The sequence below is a fragment of the Alternaria novae-zelandiae genome (assembly GCF_023758075.1).
Source record: "Alternaria novae-zelandiae strain BMP 2774 chromosome Unknown scaffold_2, whole genome shotgun sequence".
Lineage (NCBI taxonomy): Eukaryota > Fungi > Ascomycota > Dothideomycetes > Pleosporales > Pleosporaceae > Alternaria > Alternaria novae-zelandiae.
This window is the reverse complement of record NW_026056962.1, coordinates 1,447,228-1,474,480: the sequence shown is the minus strand read 5'-3', so window position 1 is coordinate 1,474,480 and position 27,253 is coordinate 1,447,228. Positions and strand designations below refer to the sequence as shown.

Genomic DNA, 27,253 nt, shown 5'->3' with positions numbered 1-27,253 from the left:
TATCATATCCATCATATCTGTTCTGATCAATTTTCCCACATCCATGCCTGCCCGCAATCATTACTCAGCCCGCCGTGCTGACCCGGAAAACCATCATCTCCCCGCACTGCTCAAGCGGACCCGAGCAGTCGCAGAACCATCGCAAGAGTAATCCCGCCTAGTTGGAGTACTTGGGATTAACCTTCTTGCCAGTGACCTTCTCGTACGCCTTGCGCATGCCGTCGGTCTAGTTTTCACCTCGTTAGCTCTCACCCTCAACAAACTGCAACCAACACCTCGCGCACTACTGCTAATCACGAAGCAAATACAGTGGAGTGTCTGAACTTACAATCTTCTCGCTCATACCACGGTTCGCAGCAATCTTCTGACCCTGCGCGCCGCCGAACTTCTTGGCTCCGGCGTTGAAGGCCTTGTCGAGGTAATCCTGACCTCCGGCACCGGCACCACCGCCATGGTTGGGGTTGTTCATGTTTGCGGGTTGTGGAGGGTGTGGTAGACTTGTTGTGTATATGTGCGATGACGGTTGTGAGATGGAGTAGTATTGCGCGATGGACAGTTGATGTTGTAGTGGAGGATGAAGCAGAACGGTGAGGTGAGTAAACAGTCGAGTCGATTGCAAGGAAAAGGGCCGTGAGTCAATGCTCTTTTTATGCGCTTGTCCACGCTTCCCTCACCTGGACCCTTGTTCTGTGAAACCTTAACTCGCTATCACGCTCTTGCTGGGTACGCGGCCAATGAGGCGCGTAGGCTAATCACTCATATCGCACCGCCACGATTTGCAAGCTGAGGATAGAGCATCTAGACCTTTGGCTTCATGACCGCGTGGTCTACTGCGCCTCTAGTGACGTTTGCTTTTCGCTATGTCAGCTCACATTGCGGTTTGCAGGTGTCGTAATGGGCTGGCTCAATAGGCGGTGTTGCGGCCATTCAATATTGTACCGGAGTAGGTTGCAGGAGAATATGCATCGTGGTGCATCGCGTGCATTCTTAGCTTGATCGTGCAAAAAACTTGGCTTTTCGGGCCGCTGAAGCTTGGCTACGTAGAGCGTTCTATGGAGAAGGGTAAAGCTTGTGGACAGATGGACGGGAGAGAGTAACCCGGTAGACAGACGGTTGAGAGAACGTATGTGATGGCACGCAGAAGGCGCGAGGGGCAGCGTGGGAGCGGTGTGACATGACGTCATGCATGTCAACCAAACTATGCTGCGCATGTGAAGGCATGTCCAAGTTGTAATTCAAATCGTAAAGCTTCATTCAGGGTCGTAAATATATGTACAAAGTATGTTCAGTGCGCCGTTGCGACAGGCTGTTGCTGCACTCTCTGCTGCTCAAACGTCCTCTGATGTTCAAGTTCATGCTCCTGTGCCTGGTCGTCCAAACTGCGCGACCTCAACGGGACAATCGTTCCATTGATCCTCTCAATGTACGGCCGACACTTGTTCCACTTGTCATCCAGCTTGTGCATCGTCTCTTTGAGTGTCGAGGTGCGTTTAGTTGGAGACTTTGTCGGGGACGTCCTTGCCGGTTGCTTTTTCGAACATGTTACGAGCGCCATCGGTCTGCGTGAACGTTAGTATATTGAGTTCATGCAACTTGAAAGCTAGTAAGACCAAACTCACAATCTTCTCATTAACACCCCGATTCTTCTCAGTATCCTGACCCGCGGCGCCGCCGAACTTCTTCTCTGCGGCGTCGAGACCCTTGTCGAGGTAGTCTTCGCGCTGCGCTTGGTTCTGCTGAACACCCGTCGTCGATGTGTCCTGGCTGGTGGGTCCTTGGGAGGCATTTCCTGGGATGGAGTTCATCTTGTCTTAAGCTTGTGAGGTGCGGGAAGGCTAGATGTCTAGATGACGAGTGTAAGCGGGAGACTGGTGCGATCCAAATTGGTAGTCTCACAACTGCGGCTGGTACGGATCGTGGCGTAGACTTAGTGAATTAAGAACTGTAGTGAATACTGTAGCGTATTGAGGCTTGTAAAGGTGACGACGCCACGACCTTGGAAGGTAGGCAAGCCTTAAGTAGGTTCTCAGGATTCACAAAGGAAGCCGCGGGGCATGATTATGGGAGTCGTCATGGAGAACCACAAGTCACACCATATCTGCATATCTGCCCTATCAGCAACTGAGCATCTTGAACGAGCATTATCAAACGATGCTGCATCCCAAACGGGTTGCCAAACTTCCAAAAACTTGGCTTTCGGGCACTTAAACTTGGCTTTGGCCCTGCTGCCGCGTGGGCTGCGGAAATAAAAGCCTTAATTGATCAAGAAAGTTAATGCGTCCCATCAAACGATGCGGAGCCGTTGCTTCTCCTACCATTTATTCACTGGCCGTGGAAGCGCGTTGTTCAAGCGCTGTTTGACGATCCACCACACCTATGACATCACACATCGTTGACTTCCAAGGGGATTTTACCCGGTATGACGCATCACTAGGTAGTTTGATCTGCGAATCTCGATGCTTCTGGATAATCTTTTTCCAAGCTTGGGACCGGAAAGCGGAACGTGAAATGTGGACCAGTTTTGCGTGTCGTGCATAATGCGGAGACGGTGGTGGAGCGAGCAGGCATAAGCGATTTATCGTGGAATTCTTTTCGTGGCAAGTAAGCCGCGATGCTCGTATGAGAGTGATGAAATTTTGCATCTGCCATAAGAGCACACCACATAGGTATAGTCATTGCGACTGGGTGGATATGGTAGAGAGCATTCAATGTTGTCGCTCGCGGCTTCCACATGTTCAGCCTCATGCGTGCCTGCGCTAACCAGAAAAGCGCACACCACGTTTGCTCGTCTGCCTCGTCTGCTTTGGGACGCGTCTGCCTTGAGGGCATCTCTTGTGATGAGCTGGTACCTAGGTGTGACTCTCTCCAAACGTCAGGCGTTCAGTTCGCGTGCTTGGAACTCACCTTTACCTTTGACCTTTACTTGATAGCACCGTGATGGTGTCACGTATATTCACATACTCCCTCTTTGACTTGAAGCGGTACCACACTAGCAAACAACAGAACACGCCAAGGACAATAGGTAAACGGTATTGTGCAGTTTCGTTCTACAAACAGGCTAGACTACCATCACCTAATCCATCGCGGCCATCACGCCATCAACATCATGGTCATATCCTAGCAACGACCGTACCATCGTAAACACCTCCTCTCGTCCCCGATTACTCACCCCGAAACGCCATTGTAAAGATGAGTCCACGTCTAATGTGTACTACTCGATCCCAACGACAGAAAGAGAAGCCTGGGGTATCTCAAAAGGGTATAAAGCTACTTGAGCTCTGACGACTCGAAGGTCTTGTAAAGGAATCACACCTGCCCAACGCCTGTGCTTAAACGCACTGTATAATGGACGAAGACGCTGTAACGCACGACAAAAGACAACAGAAAAGACATACAAGGAAGGAAAAGACGTATGAACGAAGCAAAGCGACGTGGAAGGGACGCATCAACCGAACTGCTTGATGAGAGAGTGCAGAAGATGGCAGAAGAGTCCGTGGAGGTCGACAAAGAAGTTCTCTTGACCGACGATCTCGACGAGGCTCTTTGCCTTCATCACATCGCGGGACACACGGGGAAAGCCATCTGGGTCGACCTTCTTTGCGGACAGGAAAGAGGACACAGGTGTGATGTTGCGGAAGTTGGGGGTGCTCGTCGTGGAGAAGGTCCGTTCTTTGTGCGGTGCAGAGAAGTTGGGTGGCATTGAAGAGGCGGAGGTTCCAAGAGGAGGTGTGTTTCCAGATATGGCGGTGGTGGGACGTGACAGGACCTGCGAAGCTGCACTCTCACGCTCAAGGACTCTATCAGCCAGGGAAATGATCCGGTTGGCGATGCCCTCAAAGGCTTCGATGATCTTCACCATGGCTTTTGTGGCTCTCCGGTAATCGCGACCGGCCATGGCGATGAAGGCGTAGGTGCGCTTAGCTCCTCGCGACCGCGGATCCTGCAGACGAAACACGTACGCGATGGTGTAGCCAGCGACTGAGTCTCCGAACATGATGGGCCCGGACGGCTTGCTGAGGGGAAGGACCTCGGTGGACAATGTGCGGATGCAGGTGCGTCGCAAGAGCGAATAGGTGCTGGGCGACTGCGGCTGGCTGGTGGAGATGTAGTTCAATGTGTGGGTGTGTATGCCTCTCGACACGAGCATTGGTGAGGGAGGTATTGAGTCTGGGAACGAGCCCGAGGCGCCGCTCTGGTAGGAAGTCGACTGCTCTGTGTCTGAGACATCGGACGAATCCGTGCTACTGAGGTCGTCCCGGGACACTGGTCGTCGCACGGGGTAGTTCTGGGAGCTACGCAGTACCGGGCTGCCGTTTCTTCCTCGCCCGTCTTTCGTGGGACTACCAGGAGCGCCGTTGGGGATCTTGTCGCTGTACTTCTGGGGCACTACCATCTGGCAGTTCTCGCAGGCGTCCGAGTCGGAGTCGATGGTGCTGCTGGTTCTCCGTCCGCCAAAACTACTGCCGGAAGAGGAGGGAAAGCTCGGAAAGTATGGGTTGTGCGTGGGGGAGCGCGGGCTGTTGGGCGGCGACTCGAAGGGCGAGGTGAGCTGTGGCAGGCGCGCGTTAAGCTTGAGGGTGGTGGGCTGATCGTACAGGCCGTTGTAGGAGTAGGCCGAGTGCGGCTCTTCGGAGGGCGGCGTCACACATGGGTTGCAGGAGCCGCAGGGCGAGGTCGAGGCCTGGGTGCAGATGATGGATGTCGGACCGTGGGTCTCGCAGAAGTGTGCGAGTGAGATCTGAGGTCGCGTTAGCCGGGCTCGTGACATGGCCGACGAGTGTAAGCGCGCGGGAACTTACCGTAAAGTCCATGGTTCCTGCTCTCTGTCTTATCTCTACCGTCTCATGGTGGTCGCTCTGGGTGGTGGTGGGTCGGGGTTGTGGCTCAGCTGACAATCGATAGCCCAGAGGGGAGTAGTTGCCGCGCTCGTCGGGACCGGGCTGCTCTGGTGTGGTGGTGGATGGGCTGTGAGTGGCAGGAGACAGCTATCGCCAGGCACCGGTGCACAGGTTTCAGAAGACAAAGGGTGGCGAGGTCGCGTGTGAAGATGGCGCGGGTGGAGTGGCACTCGGATGGGGATCGTGGTGTTGGTCGCAAACGTTGGGCCGGGCTCGTAGGATTATATGGAACGGGCTTACAGCACAGCGCTAGGACTCGACTGGCACTCTGCACGGCATCGAAGGGGCATACTTAGGCCCTGGAGACACGCACGGCGCCGAGGACCTGGCGGATTTAGCTCACATCATGGCGAGGATTCCTGGGAGCAATTACGGGGGCAGCGGAGCATCTTTGCAAGAGCCGACGCTACTGCGGCCGGGGTGAATGCGGCCTGTTGTTGCGGTCAGTATCAGCAGCGCGCCATTGGCCGCCCAGCCACAGGCTCGTTACAGCACACACTTGACAGTTAGACGGCCTGCACGCCTGTGTGACACGGCCTGGGGGCAGCCGACGGCAGCGCGCACCCAGCACTGCTTCCAGCGGGCGTGCCTGGACGAGTGCGCCGTGTGTGATGGAAGGATGCCGCCGTGTTACAGGCACACGAGCGGACGGCCCATGCATGCAGAGCGTCGCTCGAGTTGCATCGGCCACCAATGACGCAGCCCGCGCCCCGTGCATCGCCCTCCGGTCGCGCCTGCACGCTGAACCATGCGCCACTTCCCGATCCAGAGGGGATGCGACTGCCTCTTCCACTACCGATCAGCGCCCCCAACGTTCACCTTGTGCGCGTCGCGTTGCTTTTGTCGCTGCCCGTTGCACGTCATTCCCAATCTGCCACGGACGCAGCGCGCCCATGGACGCCCGCCAATCACACGTCGCCTGAAACACGTACGGTACCTCTGTCATGCCCGCCTCAGACTCTGCGCCCTCCTGGCCCCGTCAATGGTGGGATGAGGTGGAGCGATACTTGCAGAATAATTGTCCGCCTCTCTATTGACGCGGGCGGCAAAGTCCGTCGAGTACCCCATTGGCCCTGGCCTCGCCTCTCAATCGGCCGACGCCAGACCAGACGAGCGCTCGTCGCTTTCCAGAAGACACGCACGGGCGCCTATGGAAGCCATGGAAGCTGCCAAGTGGGCCTCTCCAACGACGACCTGCCTGCTCGGCCTTTGCGCCAACCACTACAGGGTCTCGAGCCTCTGTCGTCTGATTCTGGCCCTCTTAACCGCCACTTACCCGGACGCTGGAAAATTGCAATGGAAAAAATCCGGGGACTGCAATATACACGTCTGCCGATGACGGCGCTCTGCCGACCCAAATAGGCATCCTATATGGCAGAATGCACTTCGACCGAGTGCTGAGCTGTACAGAGTCCAGAGCAGAGTGGGTATGCTTAACACCCTCCTGTTATGGTCAAGCACAATATACCGCCATGTCAAGCTTTTAGCTAGAGCATACAGAAACTGGCCGCATGCAACACCTGCTCGCTCGGCTAGGTGACAGCTGCAGGGTCCGTAGTTGCCGTCGGCCTTCATGATCAGCTAGAAATCATAGCGCGCTACGCGACCGGACCAGTACGTAATATTTGCGGGCTCGTCGCCGTTGGTGGCATCGTGAAGCAGAAACTAAGCCAAGCCAGCAGGTACAAGCCTCAACAACCGCTGCAAAGCGGAAATTGCACGGCAACCGACATATGTCAATTCTTACAGAGGAAGGTGCAGAGTTTGGCCGCTACAATGTCTTCTCTTGGTACTGTACATGCTAACTCGCTATCATGGCTCGTGCTCATCATCCAACTCTCCTCCGTCAGCTGCCCGACCTCGCAGGATGTCATACCCCATTACTTCGTTGATGAACTTCTTCGACATCTTCAGCTCCTCGTAGCGTATCCTTTCCTGTTCTGTAAAGTCTCTCGCCCCCGTCTCCATCATCTGGGCTATCAGTGGAGCCCAGACCTGATCAAGCTGTGTTATGCCAATCTGTGTACAAGGAATATCGTCTAGTAACGCAGGTGAAACCACACCAGCATCCTTCCAGTGCTTTCTCCAGCATTTACTCGTGTGCGGCGACATGTGAGCTCTGTACGTTAGGAGATATCTTCGCCGCTCGCTATATACCGGGCAAGCGAGCAGCTTCGCAACTTGCCCAATGCCACCAAGTATGAGGAAGAAGGCCACATCCTCTGAACAGGCTGGCTGGTTTGAAAATCCCCGCAGGAACTTTTCCACTGCTCCAGCACGACTGCAAGGTCTCAGCTTTCGAAGCAGCACCTGCACAATGAAACAGTACATGTAGAAGTACTGAAGTCGAAGTGGTGCATCCAGGTTCTTCAAGATCTTCCTTTCTTGGCTACTGATACCACCCGTCGTACGGACGTGATAGCCAATACGGGAGCGTGGTCGAATGTGGCCGAGATCTCTTTCCAGAAGTAGTCGTCGATGTTCATCTAGAAAGTAGCCTACCCCAAAGACCAGGGGCAGCATCCTCTCGTACACCGATGTCCACAGCTGCCTCTGTTCGGTTGGCTCCCCTACGAGGTGATTGGCAAGCTGACGTGTCAACCTGATGGACGCTATGTGTCGCCGTCTCATAGTGAGTAAGAACGGGAAGTCGATCGCGTCCGGTCTTGGAGCCGGATAAAGTTGTAGATGAAGATTGCCGAGCCGGTTCTTCACCCAGTAGCGCACAATCGCAGGTGCGTTCTCTGTCACAAGCATGTTGAGCACGCGGGACGTTCTCCTCAAAGCAAGCAGATCCGAGACGCACAGCTCGCGCAGCATGTAAATGTGGAGTTCATCTGGCAACCGAAACAATGCATCCAGAAACGGGCTGTGTTGCGATGATCAGTGGTGTTCCCCAGTGTGTGAAGTGGACACGGTACGTACCTCGAGGGGCTCGGCTCTAGCTCCTCGTCTGCACCACTCTTCCTCTTACTCCGTAGCGACGCAAGAAATCTACTCTGAAAGCCACCTGCCGCCCTGCCCAAACTCGATCTCTTCTTCGCGATCGCCTTGTCCCCCGTCACAGTCCCAGATCCCGATCGGTTCCTCACCCGCTCGGGCGCTGGGTGGCCTCTCTGAAACTTCTCCATGGCCATATCGCGATCGGCCAATCCAGGCTAAACACAGCCTCGTGGAAGCGGCAGCGCTCAGCGCGCGTTTTCGTTGCGTTACGTCAACGTCTGAAACCTCATTATCGCAATAAAGACTGCAGCATCCTTTGGTAGCACAAAAAGTGTAGGCGAGAGACGTTGGGTAGGGAGGTGGAGTTGTCAGGAGCGAAACTGGACGGCCATGCGCATGATGAGATGCAGAACAGATTGGCCTTAGCTTTCCAGCGTTCGGGCATCGGTAAACACGACAGGCATGGTACGAGGCCCGGTCCAAGCCACATGGCCACGAGGGATAAACTCTGAAACGCGGCGGATTTGCCGGACCGCTGATAAAGAAGCCAGTCAGAAAGGGCTGATTCTGGAAGGGCGACTCGCAGGCTAGCCATGATGACAGCTGCTTGACTCGCAACCACGATCATGGTTTGTGGGTGTATACTCAAGATTCGATCGTGCAACCACTGCGCGATATTCAATGTCGTAGCGCTTGTGTTGCCGCTATGAATAAGTAGTCTACGATATAGTCTGCGCCATGCCGTCAGTGTGCATTCGCGACAGACCCGTGGACCGCATCAACGTGGACAGCAACCGTGCACAGCGCCCATCAAAACACCAGGCGAACCCTGCGACATCGACGAGTTGACACACTGACAGCTATGCGAACCATGTCGCATAGTCGGATGACTTTGGCTGCCTCGGGCATCAACGACTAGCTGCGTCTCTGCCTGAACCCTACATGGCAGCCGATGTAGGCAAATCGTAATAACGGCCGTAAGCAGCGAGACCACGGCGGCCTCTTATCTCACGATAACCATGACCATCCTCATAAAAGTTAGGAGTCTATACAATGGGTATACCTTGGTGTCAGCGATCTGACCTGGAGATGTGGTAGGCGGAATACGATAGTACCTGGGTACGTTAGGATGTCACTCTCATGCCTACCACATCATCAACGATGTGACCTACCCTCGACAGCAGTATAACAATATACAGATATGCCAGCTCGGGTAATACCGACGCAAACGACCTGATCCAGACTCTAATTTTGCTTCGGCGGTGACTTTCTGCGTCCCTTGTTTGCGTTGATCAATACTTTTCTAGGTAGGTATTCATGGGTATTCATGACGACAAACCGCAACCCTATGTTCTTTCAATAAATTCTATCAACCCCCAGCATATCCCGAAATGCTCTGCATGCGTCTAAGGAGAGTCAGGCTCAACGGCAGTCGCTACGACAGATGCCATGTGGCCTGACAGCAGAAAATGCGGTAGCACAACAGCAGCCGCCGGGCCGTCGCCAAACTATCACGACAGCCCGAAGCGGGCACGAAACGATCGAACTTCTCATACGCCCTTGACGACGCGAACTAGGCAAGACTTAGAACTTCAATCCCGAGTGTGGCTCCCAAGCTACCCCTCTAACCCCACATGACCTATGTCAAGAAGACGTAGCAGCAAGAAATGCCTTCCTCCGATGATGCAAGACTTGAAAGGTAACGAGGCGGCAGTACATGCATATGCATATGTAAACCCCCTCCAACCCGCACATCCGCCATGTCGTACGCCCATCTCCGACTCCCATCGTCCAAACGTACCTTGCATGCATCCGCGCCGCACGTGCAGTCTACCGCTCTCCCCGCATAGCACCTCCCCTGCCAAAGCAACAGTCGCACTTCATCAACAGTCACACAGCATAAATCACCATGCGTTCCACAACCTCGAACCGACCTGTCAAACCCTTAGTCTTGCATGCCGCACAAATAGCCAAAATGGCACCCGAAGGCTTCCCCGATCCCAGCACAGGAGGCAATGTGACGTGGAAAACGCTGGTTTCGAATGAGAAGACTGAGACGGATACGTTCACGGTGGGCGTTGCGACATGTCCGCCTGGAAGGGTTGTGGCTTGCCCCGCGTCTTCTTCTACGAGCGATTCTGGGATCCCAAGTCCATCTCTGCAGAATCCGGAGTCTTTGGGCGATGTGGGGTTTCTGAAGTTGCATCGCCATACGCACGCAGAGATATATCACGTTGTGTCTGGTACTGGGATGGTTTGTATTGAGGGGCAGGAGTATGAGGTTGAGAAGGGGTCGGTGGTATTCATACCGGGGGATGCGGAGCATGGTATCTTCAATACCGGAAAAGAGGACTTGGTGTGGCTGTATGTATTTGCCGCGGATGGGTTTGAGGATATCGTCTATCGGTTTAGTGAGCAGGGTGGGAGTGGGAAAGGTGGTAAGGTCTTGAAGGCGAAGCTATAAAGAGATGAACATAGTGGCTATGCAAGACTGGAGGATGGTCATCATTCTATTTGGACACAGGCACTTTTGCAAACTGCGTAATAAGCCAGCGCTATATCGCCCGTCAAACAACCACTGGTTCATCCACTCTGCGCGTCACCCAAGGGTGACGAAGAGACTGAGACTACTTCTCAGTGGTCGGCGGAAGCTTCAACTCGGTCGGAATCACGACGGGTTCTACAGGGCCCTTCTTCTCTTCTTTGGTAGGCGGGTCATCTTTCTCGCCAACAAAGACACGCTGCTCCTCGTCGTTCTTCATGCTTTTCTTTCGGTCCTTCTCTTCATCCGCGGCTGACTTACGTTTCCGAATTGGCATGGTGGTGTCGCTTGCAGCCTCTGCTTGGTCGCCAGCAGTGGAGTCTTCTGGCTGTTTCGGAACCTCCTTATCTTCGCCTTTGTCGCCGGTGCCAGTACCGTCACCGATATCGCCAGCAGCAGTATCTGTCGGTTCAGAGCTGTCCTCCGCAGTTTCCACATCCTCCATGTGGTCCTCGCCCGCATTAGACTTTCTCTCATTGCCTGACAGTTCGTCCTTAGACTTCTTCTTTGTTCCGGCCCACTTCTCGCCTTCGTCCACCTTGTCAAACACAGCCCTCATTTTCTCTTCAAGCCAGGACTTGATCTCAAACGCCGTATCTTCTACGGCAGGCCAGGAGTGGCTCTTATACAGCATCACCCAGTCGTTTGACTTCGGATCAGGATATACAATCAGCCCGCCCCTGTACTCTTTGCTATCTCGGCTGTCGGTCGGCGGGATGGATGAGGTGATGAAGTCGTAGCGTTGCGCTTCAGGGAAGCGATGCGCGTAATATGCACGTGCGTTGGAGAGAATGCGCTTTTTGATATCGTTGAAGTCGAAGGTGTATTGGGCATTATAGCCCCTGGGCATTTCAGGGATGTCGCGCCTACTCATACGACGCTCGTTTCTGTTATTTGATGGTTCCTGAAGCCTTAGAAACTTACTCACTTTCATGTCTCGATAAGGGTGAGGTTCGGAGTTCATGTTGTGTTGAATGTGTAGCTGACTGTGAGTAATCAAGAACGTCGTTAGCCCATGGGGTAGGGAGAGCTGATCTGATAAGAGCTGATTGCAGCAGAGGTTTGCGTGTACGTCGGAGCGCGGAAGGTTCAGGAAAAGGCAGGTGCATCCGGGTGTTTGATCCATCACGCGCGTCGCGAGTTACGTGGAAAACCCAAATATGGCGAGAACCTTTCTTTCACTTTCACTAAGATACTTACTTACTAGAGTGAGGATAAGAGAGGAGTAGCATTCCTTTGCGCGGCTTATACGGTACTATCCCGAGATTGAGCGAATACCGCAACGCCGCCCACACATAATCCCGCTCCCACTCCGTTGACAACGCGTCTTCCATGTTGTTGCATCGAGTTCTTTTGGATGTTTACTCGCACTGTGAACCAGATTACGCCCCCAGCCTGTGAGTGGTTCTCCGCATACGATTACGTCACCAATTATCTGTTCGAGTAGCCACGATGGATGGTGAAGTAGCTCGGGGAGCGACTGAAGGTGGCTGGTAGAGGGTGATGTTAGAAATGTCGCATGAAAGCTCGCCGTGGTGGTTGGATCGAATGTTTTATAGGCGGCCAATGCGGGTCGGAAATCTTCTCAGGTGTCGAGATTGCAATATGGTTCATTGTTTGCCATGTATAACATGGCGATACACACTCTATGGGCTCGTAAGAGCAGTCCGAGAGTGAAAGAATGACTAATCGTTGACATACTTTGAGCAGGAACTGGAAAGCATCTTCACGACAACAGCATGAACGACAACATAATCTCAGTCATTCGGTTAGCTTTTCCAATTGAAATCTTCAGGTACATTCGAAAGGCTTGGCTACCCAGAATCTGACAGCGTAGCAGCATCTAAAATACAATTCTGGGCTCTTCGACCGCGTGGTCGTTGCATGAAACGGACGTCAGTCGATCAGGACCTCATCAGCGACACCGTCCACTTTTGAGACATCATCAGCAGCTCAAGGCCAAAGGCTATATACCTAGGTAGGCTGTCGTGTGAGTAATAAGGAACTGAAGATAGCCTGGGTGCTAGCTGAGCGCAAGCCAGCACCAGAGCCCTGGGGCCGCCGGTGCACTGACCACCACCTGCTCACATCGCGAGCGCTGGGCGTCATCTCAGCTCACCTTCCTAATTTTATGCACTAGTATCTACGAATGGCCGTGACGAAAACTGTTGTCGTCTCGATGCTACGCTTATTGGCATGCTATGTCAAACAACAGCTCAGCTACACCAGTATGTATGCACCCATGGCTGCATGGGTATCCCGTGTCGCTAGGTGGACTCGAGGAAGGGTGAACCCCTACATGTAGGGTACACGTACGGATCGCGACTACCTATGCATGCGATCACGTTGAATCGTGAACAAAACAATGGTACCCCTAGCGACGAAGCGATACGGTGGATACTTGATGGATCTCTGTTGCGGTTAGAGAACCTACGACGGCTAGAATTTCGTCCGTACGCCATTATGGTACGTACCCCGCGGACTGCGCGCATTCTTTCACATCAGCCTTACCAGGCCATCCGAAGGCATCGCATAGCCAGTCGAGATGCCTCGGCAAGATACCCTGCCAGCATTGCTTCCTTTTTGCGGGGAATATCCTCGTCGGACCGGCTTCCCAGTTACAGCCGAGATGACATTCCCGCTCCCATCTCACCGGGACACCGAACGACGTTTCAAAAAGTTTAATTCTACCTGTCAGACGTAAAAAATGTCTACAACTGTGTGCATACAAAATCCGCGAGATTCCCAGCGCCTCAGGCATGTGGATGAGTCCCAGCAGCTGTGCCACAGCTAGCCACGTATCGACCGTATCTCGCGCCAGGCCTCAGCGAGCGAATCAGTGACACCGCTAGTCGCCGAATGTTCCACCGCGATGACGCACTTGTGTATTGCCTGGCGAAGCCACCGGCACGGCAGGCGAGCTTGACTCCGTTGACGATTACTACGCGGTGTACGTGGAGACGTTTGCGTTAGGCTGAGGCGGGACGTGTCTGCGGCTTATGCGTGATCGCGACAGCATTACGAGATGCTGGCCGGGCTGGACTAGGGCAAATGACAGGAGTATATATGGATGCTCTACCCGTGCCCGATGGATGGGCGTTCCTTGCACGTTTGTACGCGGCTGTATCTCCTCTACCGTCGTGAGTCCCGAGCAATTGGAATATACACCTGGGTAGCCCTCGTCGTTACTTCTCTATTCATACTTTCATCCCGTCCGCCGATATGTTGCAACTTGCTGCAGCAGCAGCAGCCTTAATAGGTGCTGCATATGCACAGAACTCCTCATTACCTACAGTCGACCTGGGCTACGAGATTTACCAGGCTTCAGGGTTCAATGTTCGTATACCATCATCAAATCCTCGATGTCACTTTGTTGATTGACCCAATTAGGACACCGGCAACTTCTACAACTTTTCCAACATACGGTATGCTGCACCGCCTGTCGGTGACTTGAGGTTTGCACCACCTCAGGCTCCAGCAGAAAACAGGTCATCTATCAACACCGGCGAGACTTCGAGGTAAGCACCACAGGAAACCGAAGTTCATACAATCATACTAACATGTACAGAATATGCCCTCAGGCAAATCCCGCTTGGTCTGCAGCCGCAGCACAGTCGTTGGCCAGATATGCGCTCGGTCTTCCTGCTTCGAACACAACTTATTCAGTGATGCCAGCAAATGCTACCAGTCCGGTCCCACAACCGGATCCCCGCGAGTCTGAAGATTGCTTATTTTTGGATGTTTTTGTTCCCGAGGATGTGCTTAGCAAAGCTGGGCAAGGCTACGGAGCTCCTGTTCTCGTATGGATCTACGGAGGTGGCTACACAGGAGGCGAGAAAAACAACAACCCTGCGGGTCTGCTCGCGGCCTCCGGCAACTCGTCCAATGGCGATGTTATCTACGTTGCGATGAATTATCGCCTTGGTGCTTTGGGCTGGACGGGTGGCCCTTCATACCAAGCAGAAGGAGGTGTATCCAACCTAGGTTTGTACGATCAGCGATTTGCGCTTGAGTGGGTCCAGGAGAATATTCATCTCTTTGGAGGTGATAAGAACCGAGTAAGTCAGAACTGGTCCATGCATCTATGATTTGTGCTGATTTGTGTCTACAGGTCACTGTATTTGGTGAGAGCGCTGGAGGTGGCTCGATCATGCATCAGATTACTGCATACGGTGGTGCTAATGGATCTGCTCCTTTCCAGCAAGCCGTACCCCAGAGCCCTGGATGGCAACCTACAACTTCTGTTGTCACTCAGGAAGATGTCTACCAGAGGCTCCTCACTCTTACCAACACCACTTCCCTCGCAGAATTGCGGGCTCTTTCATCTGAAGAGGTAATGCTTGCGAATGCTCAGCAGATCACCTATGATTCCCCATACGGTACATTCACTTACGGGCCGGTCGTGGATGGTCTTTTCGCTCCTCTTCAGCCAGCTCAGCTTTTGGCACAAGGTCGATTTGACAAGGACGTGCGCGTAATGGTCGGCCACAATGCGAATGAAGGAGCCCTCTTCACGCCCTTCTTCATTCCAAACGAGGCTGCATTGGAAGACCAAATCTCGTCCGCATTCGCCAACGCTCCAAAGTCTTCCCTCGATTATGTTACTAAGACTCTCTACCCCCCGGTGTTCGACGGGTCTCTACCATACACCAACAACTTCGAGCGCGGTAGCCTCATTGTCAGCGAGGGAGTCTTCACGTGCAACACCAACTACCTCTCCAGGGCTTACGGAAACAAGACATACTCCTATCTCTTCGCAGTTCCCCCGGCTATTCATGGTCAGGATATCCCGTACACGTACTTTGAGGGCGGTGCAGGTTCCACCGGGCTCCAAGGAGTTGCCAACACCACCATTGCCATCGCTCTGCAGGAGTTCATCACCAGCTTCGCTGAGAATGGTGTGCCAGATGCTACAGGCGTGAAGCAGTTCAACATGTACGGTCCGGATGCGACCGTATTGGAGCTTAACGTTACGGGCATCGAGGATGTACGCGACAGCAACGCGAACGCTAGGTGTGCATGGTGGCAGAAGGCGCTGTACTAAGCCTGAGCTCATGCAGTATAATACCAATTAGTACGGCAAAAGTAATCGTAATGAATCAACATCGCGCACAATAGCATAACGCATATGTAAAAATTTGTGATGCCCCGGCATGCGAATTCCGTAAACGCGACGTTCCTCGCGCATGCATGGCAACACGCGGACCCACATCCGCGATTGGCTGATCATAACTACGTCATAGCACAGCAGCTCAGTCCACGTCCACACATCCTTTAAAGCTGTCTTCCGCACACACTCAAAGGAACCTCATCTAACAAACCATCGAACAACTCAATTGCCACCTCTCTCACCTCTACCAACAACTCCACCTCGAAACTCCAACACCACACACATACCATCAACATGTTCCGTCAACAGATCGCCCGCCAGGCCCGCCTCTTCAGCACCACACCCGTCGCGCGCAAGAGCCCCGTAGAAGCTATCAAGGATGCCGCCAAGGCTGTCGACAGGACAATCTCCGGTGCCGCTGTAAAGGGCATTGAGAAGGGAGGTACGTACACACTCCATCCCCTACACATCCTACCTGCGTTACACTGCCTGATGTTCTCTGTTCTCAACAGCCGAGAATATGACGACATCGTACAGTGCGCACACCAGCTACACTAGCACTATGAAGCAACAAACGCTAACACCCTTTGAACAGAGGAAGTCGCTGGCGCCGTTAAGGAAGCCACCCCCGACACCACCGGCGAGGCCAAGGGCCAGGCAAAGGAGATGGCCGGCGAGGCTAAGGGCAAGGCTCAAGAGCTTAAGGGCGAGGCCAAGGGCAAGACCCAAGAGCTCAAGGGCGAGGCTAAGAGCAAGATGTAAAGACGTCGACGGATATCAGGGACGACACATAATGACATCGAGGAGGCATGCTTCGTTGCTATAGCTGCACCGAGTAAGAAGACGCCTAATCGTCACGGCAGAATGAATGAAATAATGTTTCAATGACGACATCATGGCTCTCATGGATGGTGATACGATATGTTTGTTCAGTTGAGATTACGTTGCTGACGCTGCTGGATGAAGGACTGTCTTCGCCAACGTCGATCTCGATACCTGTACTGCGCTTCACTACTCCGCTGCCTTCCTCATCTTTCGGCTCGATTGCTTTTCGATAACGACTCTGGTCTACACACAATATGCCACCGCCCATGTACCACCGCCTTGACGACCTCAGCGCATGTTCAGATAGAACTCCTAGCAAGACTTGACACAACACTGGGTGCTCATCTTCGGTACGAGGCTATAACATGGCGCATCGGAGGCAAAGCTCGCCCGTTGAGCTCTTGGAGGCACGGGAGATATCGAAGTCATTGTGCAGTATTCTGGAGGCTCATTCGATTTGTATCACAACACGTCATGATCGCCGATGTCGGATAGTCATTAAGTCAATTGGCGGCGAGATACGTCTAAAGAAAAACATGTTGTATTGAACTATGACCCAAGATCTTGCAGCCATGATGATTAAATACCCAGCCCAGACATCATTGACACAGCGGGAAGGTGGTGAGGGAGAGAAGTGAAGAGAATTAACAACAAGGAAAAGGTATGTCTACACCAGTAAAGGACAGTAGAGAATGTGAATGTGGTTTGTTTGGTAAAGACGCAATGACATGTCGTAGCTTCACCAATCGGCCTCACAACGGGCTTACATCGCCCAACCGCGTGAGTGTCGTGCAGTATAGATTACATGAACCACATGCCCATCTACCAACAGTTAGTACTCATCCTTTTGGACATCAGGCAGCAATGGAAAACTCACCATGCCTCGCTTCACTTTGTCATTCTGCGCCTCGTATGTCACCTCAGGTGGCATCGCGTACCCACTCTTGGTGGAGCTGGCACTCGTCTCAAAGGTCGTGAGTGTGAGGCTGCTCGTCGCGCTGGTGAGGTAGGTGCTAGAATCTACAGGCCAGGAGGAGGCGGTAGCATCCGTGTTGGTTACCGAGCTGACCGGAGGGGTCCAGTAGGAATAACCCGACGTGGAGCTGCTGGGGTAAGCGGTCGAGGACTCGACCGGGAAGGAAGTAGCGGTGGCGTCGGTATAGGTTGAGCTTAGAGAGCTCTCAGAGGCTGTAAGGATAGAGGAAGTCTCGACCTCAGAGCTGGACTCGCTACTGGAAGATGCTGAGGCGGTGGAGGAAGAGGGGAAGGTGGTGTACTCTGTTTCGCTGTACATGGATGAGCTAGGTACTTCGGGGGTCTCAGAGCTGGTCGAGCTGACAGACGTGATAGGAGAGTCGGAAGAGGATGTGTCAGAGGGTGTTACTGTCGGGACGGGCGTCTCGATAGTACCAGAATCACTGGTCAACGACTCCGATGGCGTCTCGGAAGGCAAGACGAAGCTGCTAGTGCCTGAAGTTACCGACTCAGTGTACGAAACAAGTTCAGAGTCCGTAGATGATTCGCTGAATGAGGAGGACCAGTACGAATAGCTCTCCGTGGTTGGCGAGGGTGTAGGCAAAGTTATGACTGCAGACGACGTGGGTGTGGAAGAGTCTGAAGTCGTCTCAATCGAGCTGAAAGAGATGCTGAACGAGTACGGCAACGAGGATGTTGCAGAATCAGTCTCTGAAGCACTAGGCACACTGCTGGTATCGTATGTAGAAGATGCCGTGTACGAAGGTGTGTATGAGGCCAACGAAGAAGAATCTGAAGAGGTTTCAGTTTCAGTAGCTGACGACGACTCTTCTGAACTAGTGGGTGTATATGAGGAGCCGTCCGTGGTCGAAGATCTGGACATGGTGAGTGTTCTAGACCAGGTACGTGTGGAAGAACGACTCCGGGAAACTCTGGATTTCCTAGACCACGTTGAAGTCGAGGTTGAAGATGACGTGTAATAATCAGTGGTTGGCGTCGGAGTCTCCGACTGGCTATAAGAAACTTCGGAAGTATAGGTGATCCAGGAGATTGTGGAGATGTCGATCGACGATGAAGACACAGTATCGGTTTCAGAGGGACTACCGCTGCTGGTGGCGTTACCAGGTGGACCGTAGTAGCCAGACGACGACGGAGTCTGAGAAATAGTTCCGTTTCCACTGGATGTTGCCGTGGGCCCAGTGTTCGTCTCCGTGATCGTACCATTGGAAGGGTATGGAACGGATGTGGTGATGGCAATGGTGGAGGTGATGACGGACGTAATGACAGTTACATTGGTGCTCGGGCTTTCTGTAGTTGTCGACGGGCGTGGAATGTATGAGCTTCTGGGTCCAGTGGAGTTGCTACTGGCAGTGGAGGTCAAAGATGGCATTGAAGATCCTGGCGCGGTACCCGTACCCCAAGTAGATGAAGCTGTACCTGTACTGTTGCCATAAGGTGCGGAAGACTCATGTGGCGGCAAAGTTGGGTAGTACCCTGTTCCGGAAGACTGAGGTCCAGTCGAAAGAGGGATGCTTATGGAAGAAGAGCTGCTGCCCCAGCTGCTCGCTGTAGCTTCGGTCGACGTATCTCCAGAGACAGTTTCACTGAGCAATGGATTAGTTGAACGAGCAAATATCACCAGGATCGATCATGACTCACGATGTCGAGGGGACAATAACCGATGTGATAACCACGACACTAGTGTAGACGACTGTAGAGGGCCCTGGCGTTGTAGAGTTTGCAGTTGACGAAGACGTTGGAACGGGAGGCGTCCAAGTAGACAGCGAGACGCCGGTGCCGCTGGAGAAGGTGGACGACGCACTTCCGCCAGTGCTGCTTGAACTTGGGTAAGGAGGAGAGTATGGCGGTGGCGGTGCATACTGCCGAGGCCGTACATGCTGTGGGAAGTTTACTATTCCAGAATATTAACTCACGTGCCTATATTTTAGAGAGCGTGATGCTTGGTACGTTGACGAGGGAGTGTGTAGATCCAACAGCAGATCCTATGGAGAGACTTACATGGCACCCGCTCAGCTGCAGTGAGCGTCAGGAAAGCCGCGAACGGAGTGAAGGTACTGAGCTTCATGGTTGTTATGTGAGTCGCAAGACACACCTGTTCCAAGAGGTGAAGGAAGAAACGAGTGTTGAGGGGAAATAACGAGAGGATGTGTCGAACAGACAACTACAGCTGGACGGCTTGAGCCTCGATTGACTGGAGACAATGACCTTATATGTGATGATCTACGTTCCACCGCGACAATATCATGACACGATACTGCTACAGCCGTACGGCCGCAGTGAAATACTCGGTTAGCTCCACTAAGGGCATGCAGCACGGCATCATGCTTGTATCGATGGTATCCGATTCTTCGAACCATGATAATGTCTACGATGAAGACGGCTAGTTTGAAACCCATGACTTCTATGCGCTTGCTGCTGAAAATGTTGGGCTCCATCTCTTGACTGCGGAAGTTGGGAGTAGCGGCTGCCTCTGAGAAAGACATGCCCCGCTTCGATAGGCCATAATGGCTTCGGTCGATGTATAGCAGCCCGCATACGAGGTAGCTGGTGTATGCATTTAGATTGCCAGTGCAACAATCCGCTGATATCTTGAATTTAAGCCAAGAAAGGAATCACGGGAGGGTAGACAACGGACGGATAGCAACATGACACTGCAGCGCAGCGATCACCGCTAGTAGTACAGAAGGCGAAGGAAGAAATTCGCGAATGACGAAGTGACCCAGCCTACTGTTGTTGAGACTGAATGAATTGATACAGCCACTTCTCTAGGCATGGTGTTGTTGCGAGCCAATGGACTGGAGTAACTCGACACTGAAGAAGCGTACCCAGTGTCGCAACGCTCGACCGACCTCGTATTCCCGGGCATCCAGTGGGTAATACAAAGGTTTGCAGTGCCACACCGCCTTAGTAATTCCTTATGATGTCGTTTGCCAATCATAAGGTTGCGTGCACTTTTGGAGGGATGCATGACCTCCGGGGCTATGTGCGGTCGGCAATATGTCTGAACAATCGGTCTTTAGCCATCTTCATCTGGCTCGATGCATGAGCCATATGCGAATCCTACTGTCTCTCCAAAATGTCGGACGCGATCGGACTGCGATACCGGCCTCGAGTCTGGGCACAGTCCCTGACGTTTTCGGGTTCAGCCAGCCGCATGTACCAGGGTACAATACAAGAGCCTGCTCGGGGAACGCGACAAATGGACCATGGATGACTCGACATCAGGGATCGGACTATGTTATTCGTATGGCCGGCAGATGGAGGGTTCCATCACTAGCTAGATGCACAGATGCAGGAACCAGACTCACGCTCAGGGTGCTGCGTTTCACAAGCAACCGCAGTAGGACGACGCGACTGATGCAGAAAGCCGTTAGAACGTCCCGACGGCACAGGGATCTCGATGCAGAGGAAACAGGAACCGAACATAGACAGCGATGCAGACCAGCTAGGCTGGGTATGTCGTGGAAGCGGTATGGATCTGTTGGAAGATCGGAGGACGGCAGTGTCCATTGGTCCTGTTCACGACGCTAGCGCGGCTGCAGTAGCATCACGTGAGCCAGCCCAGCAGGGCCACCTCCATCATCCACGGATGAGTTTGATAAGTCTAGACGCACCCATGTGAACTCATCGCTCACAAGAAGGTGATTTGTTACGTAGCAGAAGAGGTGCGCGCAACCGCACTCCGGAACTAGTGCATGCTACGCTCCCTACGACGGGCCCAGCCGCTTACTACCGAGTAGGAAGTACAAGTTGGAAGGCCTAACCCTCCCTGGTTGTGTATCATCCCCAGTTCGGGGTACTGAACCCTGAAGACCTGATGAAGCAACGGTCCGCGAGCGGGGACACCATTGCGCTCTCGTGATAGCAGTTTGGGCCGCGAGTGGCAGTATAGATGTTGTGATGAGCTTCACTTGCACATGAGGTTACCGGAGATCGGAAGGACTATTGCATACGGAAAATGACCGTTGCAATTATATATTATACAGGAACACTTCAAATCGAAGGATTACTGGGAGAGGAGATCGCTATAGGGGCAACAGCACCCTCAAGCGCCTGAAGAAGGATGGTTGCATCCTATATGTGGGTCTTCTCTTCACCGACAGGAAGACTCCTTGCAACGCCTTCAGTCGTAACCTCGTAAACGACACTGTACAAAAGGTATCATGTGCGTGTGAAACCAGAACCGTTACCCAAAGACGTAGCAAAGTATCGAAGAGCTTAGACGGACAGGATCCTAAAAGGATCGTACAAAGGACCTTAGTCCACAAAGACGAAAAAACAAGATAAAAATGGCGAACATGATACCTAATCCCAGTTGACGAGGCTATTACCATTGTCGTGGTCATTGGCGGATTGGTCGTCAAACGACTGTTGGAAGTCGCCGCCCGGGAAATCGAAAAAGGCACTGTATTCACCAGTACCAGGCGTCAAAAACGAATCGTTGGAATAAAAGCCATCAGAAATGGCACTGGGTACCGACGGCGACGTGGTACCAGAAACAGGCTCAGCCTTCAAGTTTAGACCAGATGACAATGTTTGAGCCGAGCCACTAGCATGCTCAGACATGCTACTGGCGTTAGCTGTCCGACCAACCTTGTTGGGGTTGTAGGTGTAGGTCGGAGCAAAAGGCTGAGGAAGGTTGTCGCTGCCTGCCATGAAGATTGCGGTGCGTGGGTCGTTCTGATCCAGGACAGATCCAAGGAACTGCTGTGACTCGGGTGGCATAGACAGAGTCAGAGGGTTGGTGTTGAGCGCCTGCGAGCTGTATGGGTAGTTCGTAGGGCTGTAAGAATAGGAGGAAGGCGAATTAGGATCACTCTGCACAGGTGCAGCCTCATGCACGGAAGCTGCGTTGGGCGAAGCGCTCTGTGGCGAAGATGACTGACGGTGCTGGAGCGAATGGGTAGTAGGCGAACGCGATAAAGAAGGACGCGTTTGTCGCTCTACTGTCTGGTTTTGTTGTTGAAAAGCTTGCGGCGGTAAAGACAGTCTTCGGTTGAGCTCAGTCTGTGGCGTCGTGAGACCTGCACTCGCCGGCTGAGCTGATGGGTCAAAGTGCGATGCGCCCTGGGGCAGTTGAATAGAAAGAGCGCGCTGGTGAGAGTGAGTGCGTTGAGGAATCTGGTACGGTGACTGTCTGTATCCCTGTTGCGGCTGAGCGGTGGTCGGGCTGAAGGATTGCGCTTGCTGGAAACCCTGTGGAGATGCGGGGGCGAACTGCTGAGGCGGGAGCATTGAAGGGTTCAGCCAGTTGTTCGGCTGTGCAAATTGGGCGCCATTGGCCGGATACTGCGGACCATACTGCTGGAACGCCGCGCCTTGGTTCTGGTACTGGGACATGAACATGTTTCTGACGCCGTGCTGGGTCGCAATGTAGTCATGCAGCTTCTTGTTGAACATGACCGAAGTGGTCTGAAGATGAGCGTTGAGGCGCTGGTACTGGGTAGGCAGATCATCATCCTCCTCTTCGTACATCTCTTCATTGATAACATCCTGCTCGGTCACGCGAAGAGCACGACCCGTGCGCTTCTTGTGAATCTCAGAAGCTCTACGAGCAGACTCAATGCGAGCCTCCAGGCTGCGGTCACTGCGGCGCGAGGCAGCAATGTAGGCACTGTTGGGCATCAGAATTGGTGGCATGCGGATTAAGTAGAGACGACTAACCGCTCCTGGTTCTCTTCATGAGTGCGCTCGGTCTTGACCGGTCTGGCCGAGGTGAAAGTTCGACGTTCGGCAGGCATGGCGAGGTCCAAGCAGCAGATGGTAGGCAACGTGCGGTGTGGCGAAGTGTGTGTGTGGGCGAGGGTGGGGTAGCTGACAGATAGCGATGTCAGCACAACAACAGAAGGCTGATTGGTACAGTTCGAGGGGTACGTCTAGCAACGACTTCGACTGTGAAGAATAATGGAAGAAGGAGAAAGTGCGAGGAGCGGGCGGGCAAAGTATGTAAACGGAGAGGGGAAAAGTGGCGACTGTCCACGCGGGTGCGGATGTGCTGGGCGGAGCAGGCCTAAAGATGGGCCGAAAAACAACGGAGCTAGAAAGGCGCTCACGTACCGCGACGACAGGGTTCGGACAGCACCCAGCTAGATTCAGATACGCGACAAGTGACGTGAGGCACAGAAGCAACGGCCAAAGTTGGCCGCGTGTCCCAAAGCGGCAGAAGATGGGAGTGCAAGTGGGAACTGGCGCTGGGGGTGGCAGCGATCGAGGACTGAGGGGCGTGTGAGTGGCTGCAATGCGCACAAATCTCTGTTGCGGGCCGGGGGAGGGCAGGCCAGGATGCTCAAGTGGCGGAGCCTAGCGGACGAAGACTGGGTATTTCGATGCTGGTAAACCGTTTGTGCATCGACGCTTGCACACGAGATCGATCGTCGCGACGTGGCTTGGGGGGTGAAGCAGCAGGCAGCGGATTGGGAGCAGGACGGGTGCGTTACGTCGAGGGCTTGCCTAGCATATGTTATAGCCACAAGGGAAGAAGCAATTGCGGTCTTCTGGAATTTGACCACACAATTAATCACAGGCAGCGGCAGGGTAGCACGCCAGAAGCCAGCAGTTCCCAGCAGTCCCCGCAGCGCCTGTGAGCGACATGCAGCCAATGGCACCACTGGGCCGCAGCGGCAGCATGTCCGGCGTGCTCTGACGGCCAGTCGGCGACGTGTGTGGAGTAGGGGAGAAGGTTCGGCTTAGCTCTGTGCCAGGCTCAATAGCTGCATATTACCCTCGGCACCCGCAAGCCAGCCCAGCATCAGGACAACACCACGCCCGCGGCTTGGCCAACTGGCGATCGAGGGCGCTAGCATCTCTGTGGCACTTCCCGCCGATAAACGAGACGCGTGTGTGTGGTCGACGACGGGGAGGAGCCCACCTGCATCGCATCAACATCATACCACAGCTGTGCCAGCATCTAGCTGCCCCGGATTAGGCCTCGTTGTTGCTGGGCTGACTAACGTGGCCGTTCTGGCTCAATGGCTCCTACGTTTGCGACGTTTACAGCGTACCTGACTACTGCTGCCAATTCCCAATTACTAACAGCCTGCTATTTTGGCTGAACCGGGGACGCTCAGCCAGACGTGCGCCGGCTATTGTGCGTAAATCAATCGCGATCGCGGCAGCGCAGCGGCTTCTGCATACTGCTCAACCAAACGCGAACGCACATGCTCTCGTTAGGTGGTCGGCGCTATGGAGACGCAGCCGTCGGGCTACCGTTGGCTTGTTCCCGTCTCCTGCCCAGACGGTGCTGGAGCGAGCCTAATCCTGCGCTTACACTCGAACGGAAAACTTCGCGACGAATAACCGTCAACTACCCAACGCCATGGCTGTCCCCCAAACAACAAGACTGAGCTCCACACAGCCCTATCTCCCGCCATGCGACAAGGTCAAAACCGCTGGTTTCACCGCGCTGCACACATCTCATGGCAGCCGATCGCTTGGGCTCAGGAACAAGGAAGCCCTGTTCAAGCAAAGAAAACCTGAGATACGCGAAGGCCATATCGGGAATAGCTCCGATCTGATCGCATCTCCCACGCAAACTCGGAGCCCTGAAGCGCCCTGAGGGCTTCGCTGGCCGCGTCCAGGACGTGCGCGCCGATCTCTCGATACAAACATGTCGCCGACTCGCTGGTCCACGACTTATACCTCTGCTGACATCTCCTTACTACGGCTTTTGTACCAGCGGGAAGCCATGCGCCAGAGGAAGGGACGGTGCTCTGTCAATACCACGGCCAGTGCAGCTCCATCGTTGTCCAGAGGTCGATGCCACTATTGGCAACATGGGAAATTGACCCTTATTGTTTGTGTTTCGAGTATTTGTCACTATGGCATTGTCCTAAGCTCCGGCCGTCCGCCGACGTCACACGGCATTGGTTCTTCCTTCTATCGCTCCTGCCCCGCCGCAAGTGCCCACTGCCAGATCGCCGGGGTCTCTAGTGCCGGCCTGTCAAAGTATCAGCCAGTCAGAGCCCGATGATCCCTGCGTCCTTGCTAGGCTTCAGATTCAGATCTGAGATGAAATATCTCCGTCTGCCGTGCATCCACACGGCTTTCCGTGCAACAAGGGAGCCAACAGGCAGGCCGAAAAGCGTACAGCGGCCACATTCAGGTGCATGAGGTCTGCTTCCCTTCCAGCTGAGCTCCGCGCGCTCTGAGCCGAATGGTGTTTGACATCATTAGAATTCACGACGTGTACTGCAGGGCTGTGGGTTGACCATGGTAATGGTACCCCGCTACGTGTGCTCACATCACACGGTTGACCAACTCCTTTTCTGACCAGACCAGGTGCACCTTATCCTTTGAGGAGCAACCCAATACTTTGAGATCGCTGTGAAGTGTGTCGGGCTCCACATTGCTACACCTACTAGTACAACGCTGCGCGTCAAACTCAGGTCACAGTGACGTTGCGTACATTCCGCTCTATGCCTACCCATAACTACATGGATAGGAATCCTGAGTGGGTGCACACGGCTTGAGATCAGCGCGTACCTAGCTGCATGATCTTGCATCCGAGCCGGCTACGGTATCCTTTGCGGTATCCTGAACACGCTTCGTCTCACAGCGGCGCTGTGTTCCCGCAAGTCAGTAGCTTACTGACCACTCAAACTTCCGCAGCCTCTTCAACTATCCTGCATGCCTTCCATTGACATCATTGGGCAAGGCGAGTTGAACCGAACATGGTGTTCGATGTCCCACCCCACTCCAATGCGGCAAGTGGAGCGCATACGTCGTCCGACAGCCCCATGTCAGATTGCCCTTCAATCTCCTTGCCTGTTTGCCGTTTGGCAGCTCTATCGTCATTCACCAAGTCTACATGAAACGCAGACGCCACCGCATGTACCAAGGTGGCCCTAAGACTGAGTACTTCTAGTTCCAGAATGTTCAACTTCATTCCACAGAGAAGCAATTCGAGTGTTTCGCATGCGCGCTGTAGCCGTGGCGCGCACGCCAATCTGCTCCGGCTCACAATGCTGCCTGGTGTCATGAACCAGACAATCTTTCCATCCTTAATTTAGAAGGTCTAAGCAATTTAACCCTAGAAGTCGCTAAGGTTATTATTAGCTCTCTTTACTAAAAACTAGTACACTACTTAAAGCAACTATTAGTTATATTATTATTACTACTTAGCTAAAATAAAGTATAAGTAGCTAAAATTTTTACTTATAAATTTTTACTTATATAAACTACTATAAATATAATAGCTATAGTATATTAAAATTAGCTTCTTTATATAGACTTAAACTAACTTAAGTAAAACTTACTTTATAATAGCTATATAATAGCGTAAATTATATAAGCTAAAGCTAAGCTTTAATATACTTACTATAATAATATAGTTTACTAGTACTACTATATAAGCTAAGAACTTAATTTTAAGTAATTTAATAAAACTTAAATAAAATACTTTTATACTACTAGCTTTACTTTTAATTACTTTATATAGCTTCTTTATATAAACTTAATTATATACTATTTACTAGTACTATTATTTACGCTAAAAAATACTTAAAAAGTATTATAAGTATAAAAGTAAAATAAAAGTATAATTATATTTATTTAAAAAATAAAATTTTATAAAAAAGCTTATAAGTAAGTTAGAAGTAATAAAGAGAGACTATTAGAGGCTTATAAGTAGATTTAATTAATAACCTTAGCCCTAGCTTTGCTTAAAATACAAATATAACTACTAAATTACACAACACTTAGGTATAGAGCTTCTGTATGACGCCCCGCGGGCCCTAATGCACGGTCGCCGGTTGAACTCGCTTGCATGCAGGTCTCGGCGATACTCCGCCAGGCCAATCAGATGTCCTCATTCCCAAACCCCCTCCTCAAAGCGCTCGTTCCTTCTTGTCCGTATCCTACACGGTGCTGGGATTCTACTTGAGGTCAAGTTGACGCGGGTGCGCTCGATCTGCCGCATTAGCATGTCATGTATACGGTGGG

General features: G+C 52.9%; 9 protein-coding genes across 9 annotated transcripts; 3 read left to right on the top strand and 6 right to left on the bottom strand.

Moving 5' to 3' along the window:
• Window positions 1–157: 157 nt before the first annotated feature.
• On the bottom strand, window positions 158–469 carry J4E88_001511 (uncharacterized protein; the record flags this gene model as incomplete). The annotated part of the gene is made up of 2 exons (XM_049395180.1): window positions 158–226; window positions 329–469. 2 exons carry the CDS (start codon window positions 467–469, stop codon window positions 158–160), a joined length of 210 nt encoding a protein of 69 aa, XP_049259044.1.
• Window positions 470–1,490: 1,021 nt separating this feature from the next.
• J4E88_001510 (uncharacterized protein) lies at window positions 1,491–1,805 on the bottom strand (the record flags this gene model as incomplete). The annotated part of the gene is made up of 2 exons (XM_049395179.1): window positions 1,491–1,559; window positions 1,620–1,805. The coding sequence occupies 2 exons, from the start codon at window positions 1,803–1,805 to the stop codon at window positions 1,491–1,493; spliced, it is 255 nt and encodes an 84-aa protein (XP_049259043.1).
• Window positions 1,806–3,445: 1,640 nt separating this feature from the next.
• Window positions 3,446–4,811, bottom strand: J4E88_001509 (uncharacterized protein; the record flags this gene model as incomplete). Its single annotated transcript, XM_049395178.1, has 2 exons — window positions 3,446–4,738; window positions 4,800–4,811. 2 exons carry the CDS (start codon window positions 4,809–4,811, stop codon window positions 3,446–3,448), a joined length of 1,305 nt encoding a protein of 434 aa, XP_049259042.1.
• Window positions 4,812–6,710: 1,899 nt separating this feature from the next.
• Window positions 6,711–7,718, bottom strand: J4E88_001508 (uncharacterized protein; the record flags this gene model as incomplete). The annotated part of the gene is made up of 1 exon (XM_049395177.1): window positions 6,711–7,718. The coding sequence occupies one exon, from the start codon at window positions 7,716–7,718 to the stop codon at window positions 6,711–6,713; it is 1,008 nt and encodes a 335-aa protein (XP_049259041.1).
• Window positions 7,719–10,468: 2,750 nt separating this feature from the next.
• J4E88_001507 (uncharacterized protein) lies at window positions 10,469–11,233 on the bottom strand (the record flags this gene model as incomplete). Its single annotated transcript, XM_049395176.1, has 1 exon — window positions 10,469–11,233. One exon carries the CDS (start codon window positions 11,231–11,233, stop codon window positions 10,469–10,471), a length of 765 nt encoding a protein of 254 aa, XP_049259040.1.
• Window positions 11,234–13,605: 2,372 nt separating this feature from the next.
• Window positions 13,606–15,427, top strand: J4E88_001506 (uncharacterized protein; the record flags this gene model as incomplete). The annotated part of the gene is made up of 4 exons (XM_049395175.1): window positions 13,606–13,719; window positions 13,774–13,901; window positions 13,952–14,441; window positions 14,495–15,427. The coding sequence occupies 4 exons, from the start codon at window positions 13,606–13,608 to the stop codon at window positions 15,425–15,427; spliced, it is 1,665 nt and encodes a 554-aa protein (XP_049259039.1).
• A 360-nt stretch (window positions 15,428–15,787) lies between these two features.
• J4E88_001505 (uncharacterized protein) lies at window positions 15,788–16,255 on the top strand (the record flags this gene model as incomplete). The annotated part of the gene is made up of 2 exons (XM_049395174.1): window positions 15,788–15,935; window positions 16,089–16,255. The coding sequence occupies 2 exons, from the start codon at window positions 15,788–15,790 to the stop codon at window positions 16,253–16,255; spliced, it is 315 nt and encodes a 104-aa protein (XP_049259038.1).
• An 877-nt stretch (window positions 16,256–17,132) lies between these two features.
• On the top strand, window positions 17,133–18,273 carry J4E88_001504 (uncharacterized protein; the record flags this gene model as incomplete). The annotated part of the gene is made up of 3 exons (XM_049395173.1): window positions 17,133–17,228; window positions 17,482–17,829; window positions 17,869–18,273. The coding sequence occupies 3 exons, from the start codon at window positions 17,133–17,135 to the stop codon at window positions 18,271–18,273; spliced, it is 849 nt and encodes a 282-aa protein (XP_049259037.1).
• A 3,346-nt stretch (window positions 18,274–21,619) lies between these two features.
• On the bottom strand, window positions 21,620–23,055 carry J4E88_001503 (uncharacterized protein; the record flags this gene model as incomplete). Its single annotated transcript, XM_049395172.1, has 2 exons — window positions 21,620–22,928; window positions 22,979–23,055. 2 exons carry the CDS (start codon window positions 23,053–23,055, stop codon window positions 21,620–21,622), a joined length of 1,386 nt encoding a protein of 461 aa, XP_049259036.1.
• Between the last annotated feature and the right edge of the window lie 4,198 nt (window positions 23,056–27,253).